A 19324-nucleotide genomic window follows, 5' to 3' on the forward strand; every position below is an offset into this window, starting at 1 on the left:
AATAAAAATTACACATCAAGTAAGTATGTTTTATTTAAAAAAAAAAAAAGAATCCACTTAAAAGCATATAATCTTTTGGATCTTTTCAAAGAAAATATTCTAATGTTTTCAAGATCTACACATTTTTACAATAAACAGTATATTTTTTCCCCAGCCAGACATTCATATATGAACACTCAAGGTTAGTCTATGTTTAACCGCCTCTCAATATTACAAAATTGAATTTTAAAAGGTGTTGAACATTGGTGTCGATTTTTACAGAGGAAGGATTAGGAGGTTTTGGAGTTATACAGGAGTTATACAGGATTATGTATACCTATTTACAGATCTTTTACAGAACCAAAACTCAATGAAGGCACAAAAGGAGATGATAAATGGCAGTACAGAGATAACTGAGATAAGGCATAGTGACATGACCCCAGTATCAGTATTCTAACAATCATGTTAGAATGAATAGTCGTAAAGCAAATGTTTCACACTGTTCAAGATGTAAAAAATTCAAGTTGAGCATTCTGCCAATATTTGCTTTAAACATTGGAACCGTAAAACATTTTGGAACTGAAAATGTCTACCTTCTAACATTATCAATGATCAGTGTACTTTTACATATGCATCTCCCATTGCATGAAGTATGTAATGCTCATAAAGGCCCAAAACGCTAGTTAGTTTTTCAGTACAGTCTGCACATTCAAAACTCTCCTCTGACTCTTGTTCTTGACTAGGTTGTTCTACTTCCATGTCAACACTTGTCTCCACAAATGTAGGGCTTGTCTGACAGTTGAGGCTGTAATTATGTTGACCATTTGCCATCACCTTTAGGCTTTCACTTGAATTTAGGTTGGTGGTTTCCTGATCTGAAGTGGCCTGAGGTAGGTGTGAGCTGTCAGATTGAAAAGTGATTTCACTATTTGGAATTTCAGGAACAGAATTCTGAGAGTCTGAGACTGCTGGTTCATCAGGGTCCAAATCAATGACTGGGATGTGTACTCTGTGACAAGGGGACACATAGAGCTTGTCAGGGTGGGAATAAACATACAGGCTGTCATCATTGGGTATGCTATCAAGTTTGAGGTTTGATATATGATTCCTGTGAGTGGAAGGTGGGGAAGATGTTGTGTCATTACAACAAGAATCGGACAGTTTTGAGGTAGGTAATACCGCTGGACGGATGTGAGTCTTTGCATCTCGAGAATGACGTATCTGATGAGCGTAGAGCAAATCTCCAGTTGAAAAGCTAGCTTTACACCTTTTGCATTTGTGAGGAAAATCAAGTGGCTTTGATGGAATATCTGGGAGGGCCAGTCCATTGTGTGTGGTGTGTGTTTTCATGTGTTCCTTTAAAACTCTTGTATTTGTGAATGATAGATTACAAAGGAGACAAATGTGAGAGGTAGAGCCATTGTGAAGAAGACTGTGCTTGATTAGGTTTGTTAAACTACTGAAAGTCTTAGAACAGACATCACATTTCAGACTTTTACAAAGTTTATGAGACTCACATTGGTGAGCATGTAAGCTTGCCTCCTGAATGAAGGTTTTGGGACAGAGCGGACAAGCATATGGTCTCTGCCCGGCATGGTCAATCATATGCTCTCTAAAAGAGCTAAAGAAACGAAACTGCAGATTGCACTGGGCACAGGAGTAACAACGGCTTTTTAGACGATGACGCTGCTGATGTAGCCATAGTTTACTCCACCTTTCAAAGAACTGTCCGCAATGTGCACAAGTATATCTGAAACCAGGAGCATGCGTTTGCAGATGAGCACTCAAATCCCTGTACCTCTCGAATCGCTGACCACAACGTGAACAATTAAATTTCAGCTCTGAGTTCAGAGTTATTTCTATGCATTCTAGAGAGCTACTTGGGGAAGTATAGTTAACATCTGAACGAGTGGGTGATTGAGCATTTGGGAGCTTGAGGGGTGAATGAGCAGAATATGTTTTAGGAAGTTTTGAAGGATCTGTATGTCTTGTTTGTGTAGGTTCCACATCCACCATTTGAGGCCGTTGTGGGAGCTGTTCTGAGCTGGTTGGTGTTTGGGAATTCAGCTGAAATCCTGTACTTGGTAGACTCTGGGATGAGGTACACTTTAGAGGGTAGATTTGGGTAACACTTTGCAAGATTTCGGCGAGTGATGCACCACAAATCTTCTCCTCCCCACTTGACTGGCAACAAACTTCACAGTGCACATTCATCTCTGAATCCTTCTCATAACACTGTCCACAAGAAAAACAAATATATGGGGGAGAGCTGGTGTGTGTTTGAAGGTGAAGAGTGTATTGGCACCATTTCCTGAAAAGCTGTTTGCATATTTGACACTTGAAGAATACTGGTGTGTTCACTTGACCATCAACTCCTTGACTTACAATGAAGCCCTCAATGTTACTGCTTGCCTCATCATTTCTCCTTGCAATGCATGTTTTGGATGCTTGGTGCATCCTAAGTGCAGACAGGGCACTGAATCCATGACCGCAATGAAAACAGGAGAAAGGTGTCTCACCAGCATGGTCTTGAGAATGCTTTTTTAGGGCTTTTAGTTGGTTAAAGCCTTTTCCACAAATTGAGCAAGCATATGGTTTAACAGGCCAGTGGGTTTTTCCATGAGCTATGAGGCTTGACTCTTTCAAAAATGTCTTCCCACATTCTTTGCAAGTCAAGGGCTTCCCAGCTTCATGCACTTGCATGTGATCCTGCAATTTGACTCGTTTTGCAAGGTTTTTCTTGCGAATAAGAGACCCACAATTGTTTGGTGTCTCCGAAGACAAATTTGATGAAGTATTGCTCTTGCTCTTAATGCGTTTTTGTGGTTCACTGTTAGCTTGAGATTTCTGCAGGTGAACTTTAAAATGACATAGCAAATCATCTTTCTGCAAAAACTTTTGGCTACAACAAGGACAAGGAAAAGAGGTATCCTGTTTATGCACGTTATTGTGGGACTTTAATTTAGACAGCTGAGAAAATGTTTTTCCACAGATCTTGCATTTGTAGGGTTTGTCCCCAGTATGAACACGTTGATGAATGGTAAATGCTGTAATGTGCCGAAAAGAAACTCCACAGTATTTGCAGGTGAGAGGTTTCTTCACTATTTCTTTAGGCTTGGATCTTATAGTCCTGTTATTAGTCACGTTGTTTGGCATTACAACACAGTCTTCACTATCCTGTGTGAAACTATCCTCCTTCCATTCTGCAGAAGGCTGGAATGCATTTTCTGGCTCTGGTGAGTTATCAAGTATTTTTTCTCCTGACATTTCCATGCTTCCTCCATCAGCTTCCTGAGTACATTTCAGCTCAGTGTTGGGTTTAATTTTTGTATCCAGAGAAATTTGTTCCGACTCCTCCTTGACCACATTCCTAGAAATTAAATTACAAATTCCTCTTGAGACTACTCTATTATCAGTATAGGACTGCACGGAAACCTCAAATGCACTGTTTTCTTCCACTTTGCACTTCTTGACTTCTTTCATTAAATTGGAGGACAGGTCACTGGGAGAACTGCATAGGATGTCTGTTTTTGGTGTTGTCTTGCAGGTCCCTGCAGTTATTGGTGCAGTCATTTCAACATTGTCTGACTTGGTTTTCTCAATATCATTTTTCTCGGGTGTGACTATATTATTTTGGTCCTCAGTGGGACGTTTACTTGTCATACTGAACTTTGTCAGTAAACCTTTGGCAGGTTCAAACAAGCCATCATTAATTTTTTGTCTCTTCCGACCACGTTTTCTTCCTCTCAGTACTTTAATTGTTGCCTTATTCTCTATCTTTTTATCTGCCAACACATCACTATCTTGAATCTTGAGTTTCTGTTTTGTCACAGTCCCAGATATAGTGAAAGATGTTTTCCCTTCCTCATTAAACACATTTGTGGAGTTTTGTGGGATGGAAGTTATGTCTGCTTTTTGAAAACCTTTGACAGATGTTACAGATGTTCTGCTAGATACTCTCAAGCTTGTTAACTTTGGGTCTCTCATTGGACTTTTAAGGTTCTTCCCTTTTTTATGCCCAGATGTAGGGATGCTGTGTGACAAGAGATCATTAGCACTCTGAAGGGATTCTGAGGGATCAGTTCCCAATTGTTTGGTAACAATTAAATTTTTATCCATGTCTTTTTGCTTTATTGGACTTGCAGCTGCTTTGAAAGTACTTTCAGTGCTGTCTTGACATGGAGAGAGATCTGAGATCTGGACAGATGAAGAGGTGTTATCTTCTAAATGTGCTACAAATAATTTCTGTTTCTTGCGTTTCTTTGAAGGGGGTCTTCCTCGTCTTCGTGGCTTTTTCTCAACAGTGTATTGGTTTTCACAATCAGCAGTTTGCATGGAACTTGAAAGAGTCTCACCAAGTTCTTTGTGACACTCAGTGATGTCTAAAGAGAGTGTGCTCTTGCCCGGGGTTAACATATTCTCAACAACTGTACCTGAGTTTATTTTTTGTGTGCGGGTTGATTTTCTTGATTTCAGTACTGGTTCTCCTGGAATATCAGAAGTTTGAATTTGTGTGTTGTTTTTAAAATCACAGGGAGTTCTGTTGTCATAACATATATCTTTATGTTCCTCTTCTTTATTGGTTTGAGTTAACAGGCAAGCCATCTTCCTCTTCTTTCGTCCAGGTTTTCTACCCCTTTTCTTAGGGGGTTTTGTGGCTTTGAGGTCAACCATAGCAACATCTTTTTCAGACTGCTGTGAGCCTTCGGTCTGACTATCAGACAGTTTACATAAATCTGCAGCCTGTGTGACAGTGACCATGACACCTGCCTCATCTGATCCAATGTTGTTCTCTTGAGACAAAGAAACACTAGTAAATCCATGTTCTTCTGCAATTTCCATTGATTTTTTAGATTTCTTCTTAGCAATCTTTAAATGCTGGTCACAGCTGACTGTTTCAGAATTCTCAGTGGCTACCCCTCTCACAACAGATGGTAAATCTGACATTTTGCCCTCTCTGTGAGCCAGCTCTAGGTTATTGCTTTGCTCATTCTCTTCTTTTTGCTCAAGCAATTGTTTATTTTGTGTTTTCTTTGCCTTCTTCTGTGAGCCCCGAGGGCTGGCAACATCTTTAGTTGTAATGGAAACCTGGTTTTCAACATGACTTTCAGCTGTTTCATTCACATTGTCTGTCTTTATGCAAGGGTCTTGTGTTGCATCCTTACTCTGAGATACTGGTGGAGGCAGAACCACATCCTCTGGTTGATCATTGATGACTTCCAGTGCAAATGTTCTATTTTCCTTACATTTCTTTGTCATGGCTTCTGACCATGAGTTTGTCTTTCTGTTTAAAGCTGAATTTTCTTGTTGCACTGTAGATTGTTCTCTAATGTCGCTGATTGCTTGGGTAATGTGTGTTTTGCATTTAGTGGCCTTTTTAGGCTGTTTTTTTATCCTCACTTTTGTCTTCTTTTGTTTGAGGACATCTGAATTATCCGTTTCTGCGGCCGATGTAAAATCAAATGGATGGATTTCTTGTTGCATTGTCTGGTCAGCTGAGGGTGTATGTACTGCTTCATGTTTAATGTCAGACATTTTCCTAGATTCTTTTGCTGTGCTGTGAACTGAAGTTGAAAAACATTCTGTTTGCTTCAGAGTGAGTGTAGAAGCCTGCATTTTGAAAAGAGCAGCTGAATGGTCATCCTTAATTTCCTGCCTAATTGCCTTTTCCACAGTTCTTTTTTCTTTTAAAGTCATTTGTGAACTGGAGGCTACTAAGTTTACATCAGATTTTGAGGGTACTGTGGTCAGATCTTCTTGCTGGTGTACACTGAGTATTTCTGCAGCCTCATTTTTGATTTTGGTTACAGTCTTTTTTCTTGGCTTTTTCATTGGGCTGCTTAGTCTAAAACAGCTTGAAGAGTCAATCACTGGAGGTAAAACAGAACTTTCTTGTGTCACAGTTGCTAATAAAGATGTTTCTTCTACCAAATTACCATTTAAGTGGTTGTCATTTGTTTTGTTTCTAGAAAATCTGGCTTTCACAGTCTCTTCTGGATTTGAAACCACAATAGATGAAAAATCTTCTGAGGGTGGTAAAGTGACATCGTCCTGTTGGCTAGTAGTAGATGATTGTGCTTCTATAAACTTGATGTCTGTCGTTCTCCTCTTACTTGATGGCTTTTCTGTGTTCTTTTGGCTGAAACCTGAATAGTCAGTTTCTGTATCATTCACAGAATCAACTGAAGAAAGAGTCATATGAACGGGTTCACAGTTCTCACCGACTGTGTTAGGAGAAACATTTTTATCAAGTTTTTTTCTTGTTCTTTTTTTAGTTGGTTGCACAATGCTGACATCAGATTCTGCAAGAGCATCTAAAGCACTTTGTTGAGCTGTTGTTTGGTCAAATTCAGGTAGATGTATTGCTTCACATTTAATCCGTGACAATTTATTTTTCGGTGACTTTCTTGGTGTTCTGAGAATAACAGGAGGCTCGACTTCATTTCCTACATTTGAAACAGAATCTGGTTGCTTAGGACTCTTTGCTTTCACATTTTTAGTTTTAGGAGTCATCGTGTTTTCCATATCCTCTTGTGGACACACGTTGGGTGTTTTTGCTGATTTGTTGATGTGCGCTCTTTTCTTCTGCTTTGATTTCTTTGGGTTATTCTGAGGGCTTAGAGTTTTTAAAGATTCATTTACTGAGGTTGAAACAGAATCTGTTTGACCCTCAGAGTCTTGTGAAGACTGTCTATTCAGCAGACTAGTAGCATTACTATTTTTTCCTGTAGAAACCTTTAAAGGAAGCCCTTTGACATCCATGTCTGGCTCAGCTTCTGAAAACAATGTGGGAACATCTTCATGTGGATCATCTTTGCTTTGTAGTGTTTGCATTGTAGCCTTTTTTCTGGACTTTAGTAATTTGTTTGAAATGGACTCTAGACTAGAGGTGGCATGTTCCAATACTGCTGGATTACTGACTCCTTTCATTGGAGTGGTGTCACTGGCCGGAAAAAGTGATTTACAGTCCTCTTCTGGGGACAAGACAGTGCTTTGAGACGAACCCTGATTGTCAAGAATAGCAGAGTTTTTTGCCTTTAAACGTAACCTTGTTTTTTTCTTCAGTTTCTTTCTAGACACAGCCTTCCTGTTGATGCTAGCATTTGATGGTACTTCTTCCTGTGAGGCTTCAGAGCAGAACTGATCAGGCTTTTGTGAGGTCTCTGCTGTATCTTCCAGTAGCTTAAGTTGTACCATCCGACATTTTTTACTGGGTGCAAGTGGGTTTACATCACCAAATGTAATTAAGTCCTCTTCTGGTGCAGTGCTGTCATGATCAGCCAATAAAACATTCTGATTATCTTTCTCACATCCTGTTGTGTCTAGTTTGACAGCACTGTCTAGTTTTTCTGATCCATACATAGAACAGTCATCTCTTTTATTAGATTTGTGTATTGGTCCTTTTAATGCCTCAAGTTCAGATTGTTTTCTTTTTCTTGCTTTCTTATTCCTTTGCGATGCTTTTTGTAGGTTATGCTGAGAGGAGCAGTCCGTCCTCGATGTGGGAGTAGGTGGAGCTTCCTGAATATTCTCAGTAGATGGAGGAATACTGCTTTCTGAAGTAATGCTGAGAAGTACCTTTTCACTTCTTTCAGAGTTTTTTACATTCTCGTTAAAAGGCAGAAGAACTGTACTTAGACTTATTGGGTTTTGTTTTTCTTGGACATTAATATCACATTCATCTGCATTTCTTTGAGTAAACACAGAAGTTGAGGTAAGTGTCAATGTCACATTTTTTGAATTGCTCTCTTGAAAACAGAGCTCATCTAATTTGCCACTTTCGACTGGCTCAAACTGAGAATCTTGGCATTCACAATCAGTGTGAATTCTGTTGGACACAACAGGTAGATCTGGAACCGTCTCTGATTCTGAAGAAGAGTTCTGAATTTCAGGGGCACATTTTGTTTCTACCTTTAGACTGAGTTCAGTTTTTGTGTTTATAGATTTCTCTTGAATATCATTAGTTTCTATTTTTCCTGGCACAGGTAGACTGTTCTCAGAGATTCTTTCTTCTGTTGGGATCCGCAGTTTGTCATTTTCATATTCCACCACAGCTGTGTTTTGACTGCCCACTGAGGATGGAGTTGGTACAAGATCATAAACTTGCTTTTTTAGCTTACTGCCCAAGTATTGACTGTTGGGCAGATATGCAGCATTTTGTTTTATTACTGTAGTCTCAGAGACATGTGGATTGCTTGTCTTTACTCTCTCATCTTGCACATTGTGCTGTGAGGAAAGATCCTGAGAATTAACTGTTTTTCCATCTGTAACCTCTGCTTGGTGACAGCCCTTTTGAAGCTCAAGATGATGAAGACCATATACAGTAGAACTTTCAGGAGCAGTTTTAATGTTTTCTTCTGCATGTTTGAAGCCAGTATTTGTGCTGCCAGTTTTTCTAGGACTGACACCTTTGCACGATAGCCCACATTGTTGTGTTGTTCCCTGGAGAGTGTGATCAACAGACTGATTGTGCAAAGGATTACCTGGAAACTGTTCGCTTTTCATAAGACTTTCTGATGAAGAAAAAGAAATGAATGAACTCCTGTTGAATCCTGGTGATAACCCTGCCTCATGTTTTCTGATTCCAGTAATTCCAAGTTCCTCTTTTCCTAGAGATGATCCAACATCTAATATGCTTGGCTCCTCATGTTTTCCCTGAAAACAGATTAAATATATGACAATAAATTAATTATTTTGTTCTTTGATGGCTCATTTTACACTCTGTTTTATAAAATCTACATTTTATAATATCAGCACTTACCATTTCCAGAACATCTTTATTTTTACTAATGTCATCTGACAACATTGACATAAAGAAATGCGAGTTTTCTTTTACTCCGTCCCCATCTATCTTCTCGTTTAGTTTGGAACCTGCAATCTGATAGTGGTCCTTAAATCTAAAATTTGCCTCAGTTTCAGGTCCTTTATATATAGGATTATAGTCCATTAAGGGGCCACGTTCATCCATGGATAAAGTCTGTTCCATTTCCATTCCATTACTCATCTCTAAAGAATCTTTGATCACTGATGTCCAATTACCATTTCCCTGGTCCACTTCTCTGTTCTGTGAAAAGACAGATATTAAATAACAATGGAGAAATACATTTTTGTTTTGGTTATGCAGTGTAGAGTTTACATACCTTTTCGTGTGTCACATATTGGGCACACCTGAGAGGAACCATATGTGTGGCACTAGCTAATGCTTCACCCAAAGGGTCTTTAAAACAATCACTTTCTTTCCTTCTCTCCACTGCTAACTTTTCATCCACTGCAGTGTCAGGTTGGATGAGACAATGTTTATCAGGAGAATAGGAATATTTATCGGAGTTTGTTAATATTGCTGAAGAAGTTCCATGGTAATCTGGTAGCAAAGCCTTAAATGCACCACTCATACAAGATGACAGTGGTGTCATTTGTTCTCCAGCGGCAAAACTGTCTCCTATCACGTCATGCTCCTAAAGAGATATATGAGTTTAGAAGGGATGCAACCTAATATTCTTGCTCTTCACCTACCTTTGGCTTTGTTTGGAGCTTTGAGAGAACTCTTCTGCTTTTTCACAATAATTTTCCTCAGTCTTTACTTTAGCACAATGTACAAAAAATAAAATGACTGCAACCTACCTCCTGACGTTCCCCTGCTGTATCATAGGGAAGCCTGCTGTCATGGCTTCCATGTTTATTCCATGGTGGTAACTCGCCATCCATGGTACCCAAATGGTTGATTGGACATACAATGCTCTTATGAAATGCCTGTGAGGGGGAAAAAATGTTTAGATTTAGTTCCAAAGTTTAACTGAAGATTTGAGCATTTCTTATGAATCAAAAATGTTTACAACCAAAATGAATTTTTTATATTCAAACACACAAACACAAACACAAACACACACACACATATATATATATATATATATATATATATATATATATATATATATATATATATATATATATATATATATATATATATATAAAATTTATTTTTAGCTACATATTTTATGTGTCAGAAAATAGAAGACTGCTTCATCAAGACCTGAAGATGACTGCATAAAATAACACTCTCTTTTCAATTATTTACTTTTAATATACATACATGCACCTTCTCTGTCTTGTAAGGTAACATTTTCAAGTCTGAAACTGCCCAAACATATCTATACATACCTCTATGGTATAGAGTAAGGAAGTAACTTTTTATAAACATATAATAAATACTTGTAAATATGTATTTTCTTGTAAATATTCTACAATTATAGTTACTTGTTTTGGTTTTGATTCCTTACCTAAATTTATATATACACTATTAACAAACACTGAGACAAACAGACAAACAACTCAGACTAACTCCCTAGGAGATTATATATATATGTATAGAGAGAGAGAGAGAGATTATAATAGTGTTTTTTTCTTTATCTACATTTTAAAAGAACAGGGGGAGGGGGAATGTTTATAAATATACTAAATTACTTGCACAACAAGGTGGGGGAGAATAATTTAGTCTGAGCTTCTTCTGCAGTCTACCATAAAATATTACTCAAAAGCATTTATTTTTATTGCACAAATCGTATTCAAACAGTAATTCGAAGGTTTGACTGACACAGTTTGTTTGTTGGTCGCGCCTGAACCTTAGCTTTGTGCTAATTCGCAAACTATTACTGCATTTATGTAAATGTGCATGAAACACGATTTAAATGTTAAGTGAAAGCATCAGTAGTCCTCTGTTCGATGAACAGCATAAAGCAGTTCGCGTTGGCCAGTTTGGAAAATAAAAAAATAAATGAAAAAATTCGTCAAGCCACTAGGAGAAAACAGTGGGCTCGTGCACTCACCGATGTGGTCGGCGCGCGTAGTCCCTGGCTCGCGGACGGTCATTTATTATTCGTTATTTCGAGTATGTCCATTTACCTCTGAGCGTTGCAACCGTATGAATATCCGTGTCGAGTAATTATTTTTTTCTGTTTAATGCATCTGCTTATGGTCCTCGTGGTGGTCTGTTGTGAGGTCCTGGTATATCCAAACACAACATCCGTAATAGACCGGAAGACCCAGAGGTCTGTGTGGTGTGGGACGCTTCTCTGTGTAGTACCGTTGAGTGCATGAAATGCAAAAATTGGCCCAAGCCACTAAGGCGCAGCCTTTAAAAATGTTAATTTTGAGGCACTCTGTAGAGCACACCGTTTGACCTACCAAAATTCACACACACATAACATAGATCTCATCAAGCCGAACAACTTTCGTGATGACAGTCTGTAACGTAACTGCTCTATCCAACAGTAAGTCGGCTATAGATTATATGAAAAACTTATACTTAATCCGATTTTGAATCAAACTTAAGCAGTTTGTTCGTTGGATGATGCTGAATCCGATCAAATATAAAGGACTGTTAGGAATCAAAGTTATAGCGCCACCAAAAGGCAGCAGGAAGTGTGTCATTTTAAAAATGCTTTTGAAAAATGCACGTTTATTCTTCCCCGATTTGCTTCAAACTTCAATGTGAAAAAAAAAAAAAAACACGGCCAATGAAAATCTGTAAAGGGGTCCTTGATATATTAAATACTTTCCGACATGGCAACATGTCAAACTTGAATATTATTTTCAGGTTTTTTTGAGGCTGTTAACATGCTTAGAATTTCAAATTCGACACACGCATCAGCATTAATAATAGATAGATAATGGCAAAAGATCATAAAAGGAGCGGAGCAGGCACTCTATATCACCACCTTTGAACAATAGTGGGGGGGGGGGGGGTTAGCTACTGTCACCAGTCTCTGTAAATATATCGTTCTCATCAAGCCAGACAACTTTCTTATTTACAGTCATTAGCTACGATCAACAGGAAGTCAGTTATTTTAGTTTGAATGTGATTTTTGGGGAAAATCAGGCTGTGCATCAGTGCATACTCCTCAGAGGAGAATTATACTATACACACCAAGCTTTGTCTACATGATGCCAAAAAATTGAGGAACCTAAACTGCAAAGATTTTGGATATCCTGAATGGTGCTGCCATGGCGATTTATTAAAGTAACAGCAAAAAAGGAAACAGTATTTTTCTTTTCTTAATCTTTTCATTTTTCGAGAACAAGCTTAGTTTCAGAAATGTATCATGCTCAGGAGCCACCAATTTTTTTTAACTATCTGACAGTTAAACAAGTAGATAATTATTGTAATACCAACGATGACCACCGGATGTAGTCATAAAATAAGAAATATTCTAATCCTGTTCAGCTCATCCTCAGTATAACAGAAAGTAAATAATAATACATAGAATCCGTTGATATGGATCTTTTTGGTAAGATTTTTATTTTTATGAATTTAGATTTTAGATTTTAAATGGAATGTTAATGTTTTGTTATGCTGGTTTGAAAAAAGGTACTAGTGAAGTGTTAATTTTTATTTATATATTTTTTTAAAAGCACAGTTTATTTTTAATATTAATAATAAAAGTCATGACTCCTAATGTTAATATAGGCTTATTTTTATGCAGACATTTACAAGACCTATACATTTCTACCCTTAAGATCCACAAAAATATGAAAATCACTTTAACCCAGAAATTAAAACATGTTTATAGTGTAATTTCTTATGTATTTTTAAATAAGAGATTCAGACAAAAATAAGTGATGTCATTGACCCATATACATGTGATACACAGACAATTAACCAGAATACTAATACTCATTGGTAGATGCTGGTTTTATTGAGCTTTATATTACATAGTTTACATCTGTTGTTATATGCATGTAGCACTAATGGTATTTTCACTCATTACTTTGACATTTCCATTACCTTAATTTCTATAAGCAACATTTAGCGAAAAGCTTATTCTATTAATTTTCCTATGAGACCTAATTCTTACGGTATTACAAGCCCTCCATGACTGTCTCCAGTTGCTTATGGACCTGAGATACATAGGGCTCAAACCAATTTTTTATCTCCTCTGCCTTTTCCTGCATTGTGTTACGCATATCTTCTGTGTTCTTCTCAACTTTCTCTTTGAGGTCCTGCATTCGTGATTCCAGTTTCTCTTTTATTCCTTCTCCCTGGCTTCTCAGCAGTTCTGCCAGAGTTGTCATCTTCTCTTCAGCACGCTGATGCACTGAGGTGAAGTAAGGCTCGAGACGATCCTTCATATCCTCCATACCCTGAGTAGCACGAGACTGAACCTCCTCAAAGTATGTGGACATTTTCCTTTAGAGCAGAGAAGAAACAATCATAGAATTTTCATAGATTAGAATTTACTTGTTTTACTTGTAACATATATATATATTTTTTTATTTTATCTAATAACTGAATTCTTTTAATTCTTTTGACTATCATATCTATTGCTCATTCTATGGTAATAGAAACATCAAAATCAAAATGTAAATCTTTTTATTTATTTAATGTACATCCTAAACTGTCAGTGTCAAAAAGGCATATTAAACAATGATGTTCAATATTAAACATGAACAATATATACTTGAACAGAAAGTTTGCTATGTACACTACCATTCAAAAATATGAGGTTGGTCATATATTTTATGTTCTCTTTGAAGTCTCTTATGCTCACCAAAGTTGCAGTTATTTTATAAAAAAATACTCTAAATTATGAATATTATAAAATATTACAGTTCAAAATAACTGCTTTCTATTTATATATTTTTTAAAATCTAATTTATTCCTGTGATGACAAAGCTGAATTTTCAGCAACTATTATTTATATTTTAAGTGTCACATGTACCTTAAGAAATTCTAATACGCTGATATGCTCATTCAAATATGCTGATTTTCTGCTCAAGAAACATTTATAATTATTATTATTACTATCAATGTTGGAAACAGTTACGTTGTTTAATATTGTTGTGGAAACTGTTATTTTTTTCCCAGGATACTTTGATAAATAGAAAGTTCAAAAAATGTGTTACATTATAAATGTCTTTACTGCCACTTAAATGTTTTCAATTTAATAATGTATTCAATTTAATGCATGCAAATTAATTAATGTATTTACTTATTTTAAATCTGCACAAACGGTAGGGTACCTTTTATAGAGGTGGAACAAAAGATATGCAGTAATTGAGATTAGATCATTACTGCCGTCACTCACTTGTTGATCTCTTGGATGTCCTTGTTAAAACGTTTCCTTAGTTTCTTGGCATAGTTGTTGACCCTGTTCTTGACCTCATCAGCGTTCTGTTCCACAATGGTTCGGAGCTCCTCTGTGTATTCACCGACACGATCCTTAGCGTCCTCCATATGTGTGCGGAGCTTATTCGCCAGCAGCTGAACATCTTCATTGAATCTCTTGGCAGTCTCCTGTGCATAAGGGGCCAGTTTGGTGTGCAAGTCATCTTTGTACATTTGCAGCTCCATCATGGTGTCACTGATCAGAGTGCTGCAAAGCAATATATTTCATTGTCATACATCAGCTTTCTTGACAGTGGACTGGAATGAGTCTAGCTTTTCCTACGTCTTTACAGATTCAAAATCTCAAATATTTGCTCTGCTACAATGTTTTGTAGCATTTACTCACTCTAGTTCCCTGCCGAGCTGGGTGGCCTTGATGTTGTCCCTCATCTCCTCAGCCTTAGAGGTCAGCCCGGACACATGGTTCCAGAACTGATCCACTGCCTCTTCCCAGCGGCTTTTTGGTTCATCCTGAAACAGGAAGTTCCCCTGGCAGCCTGCAAAGTCAGAATGGAGCACAAATATATTCTTTAATGTGTCAAATATTTGTTAATGTTGTCAGTTTTAGACATCTCATCTGTACCATCAAGCTCTCAAAGAAAACCATCACATAATCCATTCAAATGGTCTGCCGAAGTGATCCAAGTTCTAAGCATAGATGCATTTTGAGTTTGTGAAGATTTGATTTCGTTGGTGATCTCTTACCTGAAATAACAGCGAGAGCAAAGATTACAGCCACAAACTTCATGATTGGTTTTGGACAGTACACCAGACAGATTTTCCAATGTGTTCTGTAACGAGAGTTTGGAAGCAGCTGGTATTTATATGACTTGGATCACAGTCATGTTGATAGCCATAATGTGACTGAACAGGTGAATTGGCAGCTTGTGTCCAAAGTTCTTCTCTTTAGATACTTGTTTATCGCAGTCTTCCATTCCACGTTGCATGATTAAGGTTCCAAAAGGACACAATGTTCTATAATTTAAAAACTGGTTCATTAAAAACTAATGTAGCTCATTGGGTTAGGTGTTCTAGCCAGAGGTATCTCAGTGAAAGCACCGAACAAAGTCACAATGTCATATTTGAACATCAGTGTATTTTTATTGAACACCATTGAATTGTTAATACCATGATAATCATAAAGCAGCAGAAAACAGATTGACCGAGTCATAAAAAGTGGGACATTGATGTTACTGTAACAAAACAAAAAAGACATTTGTTGCAGCATAATTAATATTTAATTGTTATGCAACAAGACATTTGCTACTATAAAGCATCTTGGCTTGCATGATTCAAGGATCAAAGCTTATCATTTATCTCTCTTCTAGTCATGATTTAATCACTGTTTCTCATTCACCTCATTTGGAAGGAGCATTGTTAAAATGGAGCTGTAACTTTAAGCTCAGCAAGCTAAGAACACTTGACTCATGTATTTCATGTGCCCATGTATTGTTGGCTTCTTTGAATAGATTATATTATTTTCTACAATACATCTGTTTCACAGTTACCAATCAATTATGGGAAAATGTCATTGCGTTTTAGACTAGAACAGGATAAGATAATCATGTCAGCAAATCAGAATCAGTCTATTATCTTGAGCATTTCTTGCATGAAGAGTTTGTGCAAGAGGACTGTGATAAACTCTCTTTATCTGTTTAATAGGCCTCAGTTGAAATATAAATATATATCAAATGCGTAATTGACAATGCATCAGTTGTTTTACATTTAAAAACATTACATCACATTTAGTTTTATATTGTTGTTATTATTACCTAAGATATTATGCATATTATTTAACATGTAAAGGTGCAAACATTATACATTTTCACAACTGTAATTGCTCTTTTAATGTTTCAGTAGACCAGTTTTATTTTTCACAGAAAATAATAATGTCAAGTTCTATAGATTGTGGGCCGACACACTTTTATCGAGGCTATTTATCTTAATTGAAATGTTACAAAAAGTAGGGTTCAAAGGCCACATGACCTTAAAATTGAAGTTTGAAGTAAAACAGCTGGGTGCTTGGTGACAGGGTGTCGTCAAAATGATCAGGATTTGAACCCTTGCTATTTTGTCTGCTACCTTTGTGGCTCTAAAGACTGGAATACACAAATGATTTTTATACTGATATTTGCACAATTGGACACGTAGATGCTAGTTGCTGAAGGTCAGAGCCAATCTGCAGATTTTGGGCAGAGTTGACAGTAATCTGCATAGTGTGTGATGGCCACAGACTCATGTTTCTGTCTGAGTTTTTTGTTTTGTTTGTGTGTGTGTGTTTAGAATATCTTGGAAAAAGTCTGGTAGTGTGTGATCCTTAGTAGTTGGGAAGCCAAGTGTATGATGCCTAATGTTTATTCCAGCTTCAAGTGATCATATTTGGGTTGCAGAATTAAATACTTTTCTGCTTATAGTGTACACACACTTATTACATAATCCATCCGTATAGTATGTTCATAGTACACCTATCTGTATATCATGCTGATAGAATTTAAAATCTGTAAACTATGAATATTACCACCTTATTTGTATATTTATTGTACATTTGTAACATATTGTAAACACTGTGTATCCTGTACTTACTGCTTATTGCACTTCTGGTTAGATGCTAGCTGCATTTTGTTTGCTTTGTACCTTACATGTGCAATGACAATAAAGTTGAATCTAATCTAATCTAAAGTTAAGAAGCCTCACACTCATTTCTGCAATTAAAATCGTGCAAATGGACACCAGTATTACAAATATACATAGTGTAGTATATTAGAGATAGTGTTTGTGTTGTTTTGAAAAACGCTCACACAATTGGAGTGACCACAGCATTATAAAGGAGTGTTTGTGCTATTTTATTACATTTTTATTTTTTTGGAAAAACATACATGAGCAACAAAGAAATATACTATGTGAAACCCCCAGTGGTAAAAGAAGTGTCCTTTAGCATTTCTCAAAAGTCTTTTAAGACTGCTTGTTCTTGGCAAAGGACTCCCAGAGAGCTGTTAACTGGGCCTTCAGGTCCTGGGCGTATGGATCCAGTTTGCTGAGCTCCTCTGAATAGGGAGCCAGAGTCTTCTGGAGCTCCTGACTTCTCTGGGCCAGCTGACTCTGAAAGGTTTGGGCTAATGGTGACATGCTCATCTGAAACTCCAAAAAGTGCTGGTCCAGTTTCTGCTTCAGCTCCTCGGTTTGAGGACCCATCTCCATCAAACTTCTTTCCACCTTGGCCTTCAGCTCCTCGGCCCCCTGGACCAGAGCAGATCTCAGGGCCTCAGAGTTCAGGGCCTCTGCAAATGGAGCTGCATCCTTCTTCAGCCGCTCAACCTGCTCCTCAATATCACTTCTGATCTCATCAACATAAGGCTTGAGCTGGGACTGCACAGATGTCATTTCCTGTTCCAGGCGCAGTTTCAGGCGATCTGCTTCTTGGGAAAGTTTGGCCATCAGGGTTTGAGTCAAAGGAGTCACTTGACTTTGAATGGCCAGGGTGTATTTGTTGATGGCATCTGCACTTTGAGAGATCCTGTCACTGAGGAGAAATGGAGATAGATGTTTGTGTTTATCAAAGTTGATTTATAGCTGGTTTATCACTTCATCATCTTCTATGCTTACTTGATTTCTTGACCCAGTTCTGAGTTTCGGATCGTCTGCAGGGTGTCGTCAGCTGTGAGGGTTGCCTGAGACACGTAATGCCAGAAAGCGTTTTTCACCATATCCATACTGGGGACTGACTCGTCCTGCCACAACATACTGGCATGACAACCTAAAGGATTCATCATAATTAAAATATATTAACTGGTTATATTTTCTGACCAGTTTTGAGAGCGCCTCCAATTTGTTTTCAAACACTAGCAAACACTTACCAGTGAAAACTGCAATGACGAACACTGCAAGGACCTTCATGATTATGCGCAGACTCTACAAGAAAAATAAAATTATTTTGTTAGGCAAGACCACAATATAGCTTGCATTTAAATTAAAAAAAAAAAAAACCTAAGTATGCATTAATTTGTGCTTTTGTCCAGATCCTTACCTTTCTCTTGTCCTCTTCTGTGTGTAACTGTTGAGAAGGTATCAGCACTGAATTTAAATGGGTTTCTGAGCTCTGATAAAGGCAGTAAAGTCCAGAAGGTAGTGCCCTGCTGTCAGCTGTACATGCCATGTCACTTATTCCACATCATGAAATCAACCGAACCGAACTGAACTCAGATCTGTGACTCACAATTATTCCTGCAGAGTCAGAGGAGTACTGTATAACAAGCTAATTTAATGTCTATAAAACTTTCAAATGAAGGAAAAGGGAAAACATTTTTAAAAATTCCTGTATTATTAGTTTTGGTTTAAAGTATTGCTAATGAAAATTGTCTTCATTATTGGGGATTTTTTTTTTCTTCTTAAAACCATGCCAGCTCCCATGGCTATTTTATTAAAAGGACAATTTTACTGTAAAATATTTTTAATTTAAATGCATTTTTACAAAAATCTCAAAAATTTTAATTGGTTGAACTTTGTTAAAAAGAGTGTTAAGTGAATAATAGTAAAAAAAGAAAATCCCTGATATAATGTAATGTAATTAAGTAAATGATTAATGAGAAAACAGCATAAGGTTACTACAGGATCTGCAGACAGGTGTTTATTGGTTTGATACAGTCTTGAAAGAAAAAATCAACGGTATGTCAGTGAGGTAAAAGGTTACATCCAGTTACACAAAACCACCCTCCAGACTGTTCGCATCTGCACTTATCAATCACAGAGAACTGACCCCTGAGCTTCTGTCTTATTGATTCAGTTGCATACCGGTGAACAGCTTATTATGGCTGCATTCATGCAGAAAATATGCTGTATTTAAAATCACTGTTGTGTTGTTGTTCAAATCATCTGTTCTTAAATGGCCACATTATGTTGATTATAATATATGAATTTAAGGTAGAACTCAAAGGGAAAACTTTGTAGTTTTCATGTTACGCATACTAAATGGTAATATTATTGCATTTTAATATTTGTCAATAAAATTATGGTTCGGTAAAAGAAAATTACATTGAAAGTAGTACGCTCTCACAATCCTTCAAGTGCAGAGGTACATCGCTGTCTTTGCATGTTGGTCTGCACGTATTAACGTAAGGATGTTGTAATGATGATTGATGAGTCAGGTATTAAAGAGGATCCTTTTGGACATTGCCCTCTTCATCACAA

General features: G+C 37.2%; 3 protein-coding genes across 3 annotated transcripts; all 3 read right to left on the reverse strand.

Annotated features, from left to right (window-relative positions):
- Positions 1-15: 15 nt before the first annotated feature.
- si:ch73-347e22.4 (uncharacterized) lies at positions 16-11347 on the reverse strand. The gene is made up of 5 exons (XM_052584376.1): positions 10803-11347; positions 9601-9729; positions 9120-9434; positions 8741-9043; positions 16-8634 (listed from the first exon to the last, which is right to left on the reverse strand). Exons 2-5 carry the CDS (start codon positions 9682-9684, stop codon positions 592-594), a joined length of 8745 nt encoding a protein of 2914 aa, XP_052440336.1. The 5' UTR covers positions 9685-9729; positions 10803-11347; the 3' UTR covers positions 16-591.
- Positions 11348-12648: 1301 nt separating this feature from the next.
- On the reverse strand, positions 12649-15007 carry apoea (apolipoprotein Ea). The gene is made up of 4 exons (XM_052584991.1): positions 14846-15007; positions 14487-14637; positions 14061-14348; positions 12649-13162 (listed from the first exon to the last, which is right to left on the reverse strand). The coding sequence occupies exons 1-4, from the start codon at positions 14886-14888 to the stop codon at positions 12835-12837; spliced, it is 810 nt and encodes a 269-aa protein (XP_052440951.1). The 5' UTR covers positions 14889-15007; the 3' UTR covers positions 12649-12834.
- A 1958-nt stretch (positions 15008-16965) lies between these two features.
- On the reverse strand, positions 16966-18209 carry apoa4a (apolipoprotein A-IV a). Its single transcript, XM_052585196.1, has 4 exons — positions 18165-18209; positions 17995-18049; positions 17744-17894; positions 16966-17660 (listed from the first exon to the last, which is right to left on the reverse strand). The coding sequence occupies exons 2-4, from the start codon at positions 18032-18034 to the stop codon at positions 17093-17095; spliced, it is 759 nt and encodes a 252-aa protein (XP_052441156.1). The 5' UTR covers positions 18035-18049; positions 18165-18209; the 3' UTR covers positions 16966-17092.
- Positions 18210-19324: the final 1115 nt, after the last annotated feature.

This window comes from Carassius gibelio, chromosome B19 (assembly GCF_023724105.1).
Source record: "Carassius gibelio isolate Cgi1373 ecotype wild population from Czech Republic chromosome B19, carGib1.2-hapl.c, whole genome shotgun sequence".
Lineage (NCBI taxonomy): Eukaryota > Metazoa > Chordata > Actinopteri > Cypriniformes > Cyprinidae > Carassius > Carassius gibelio.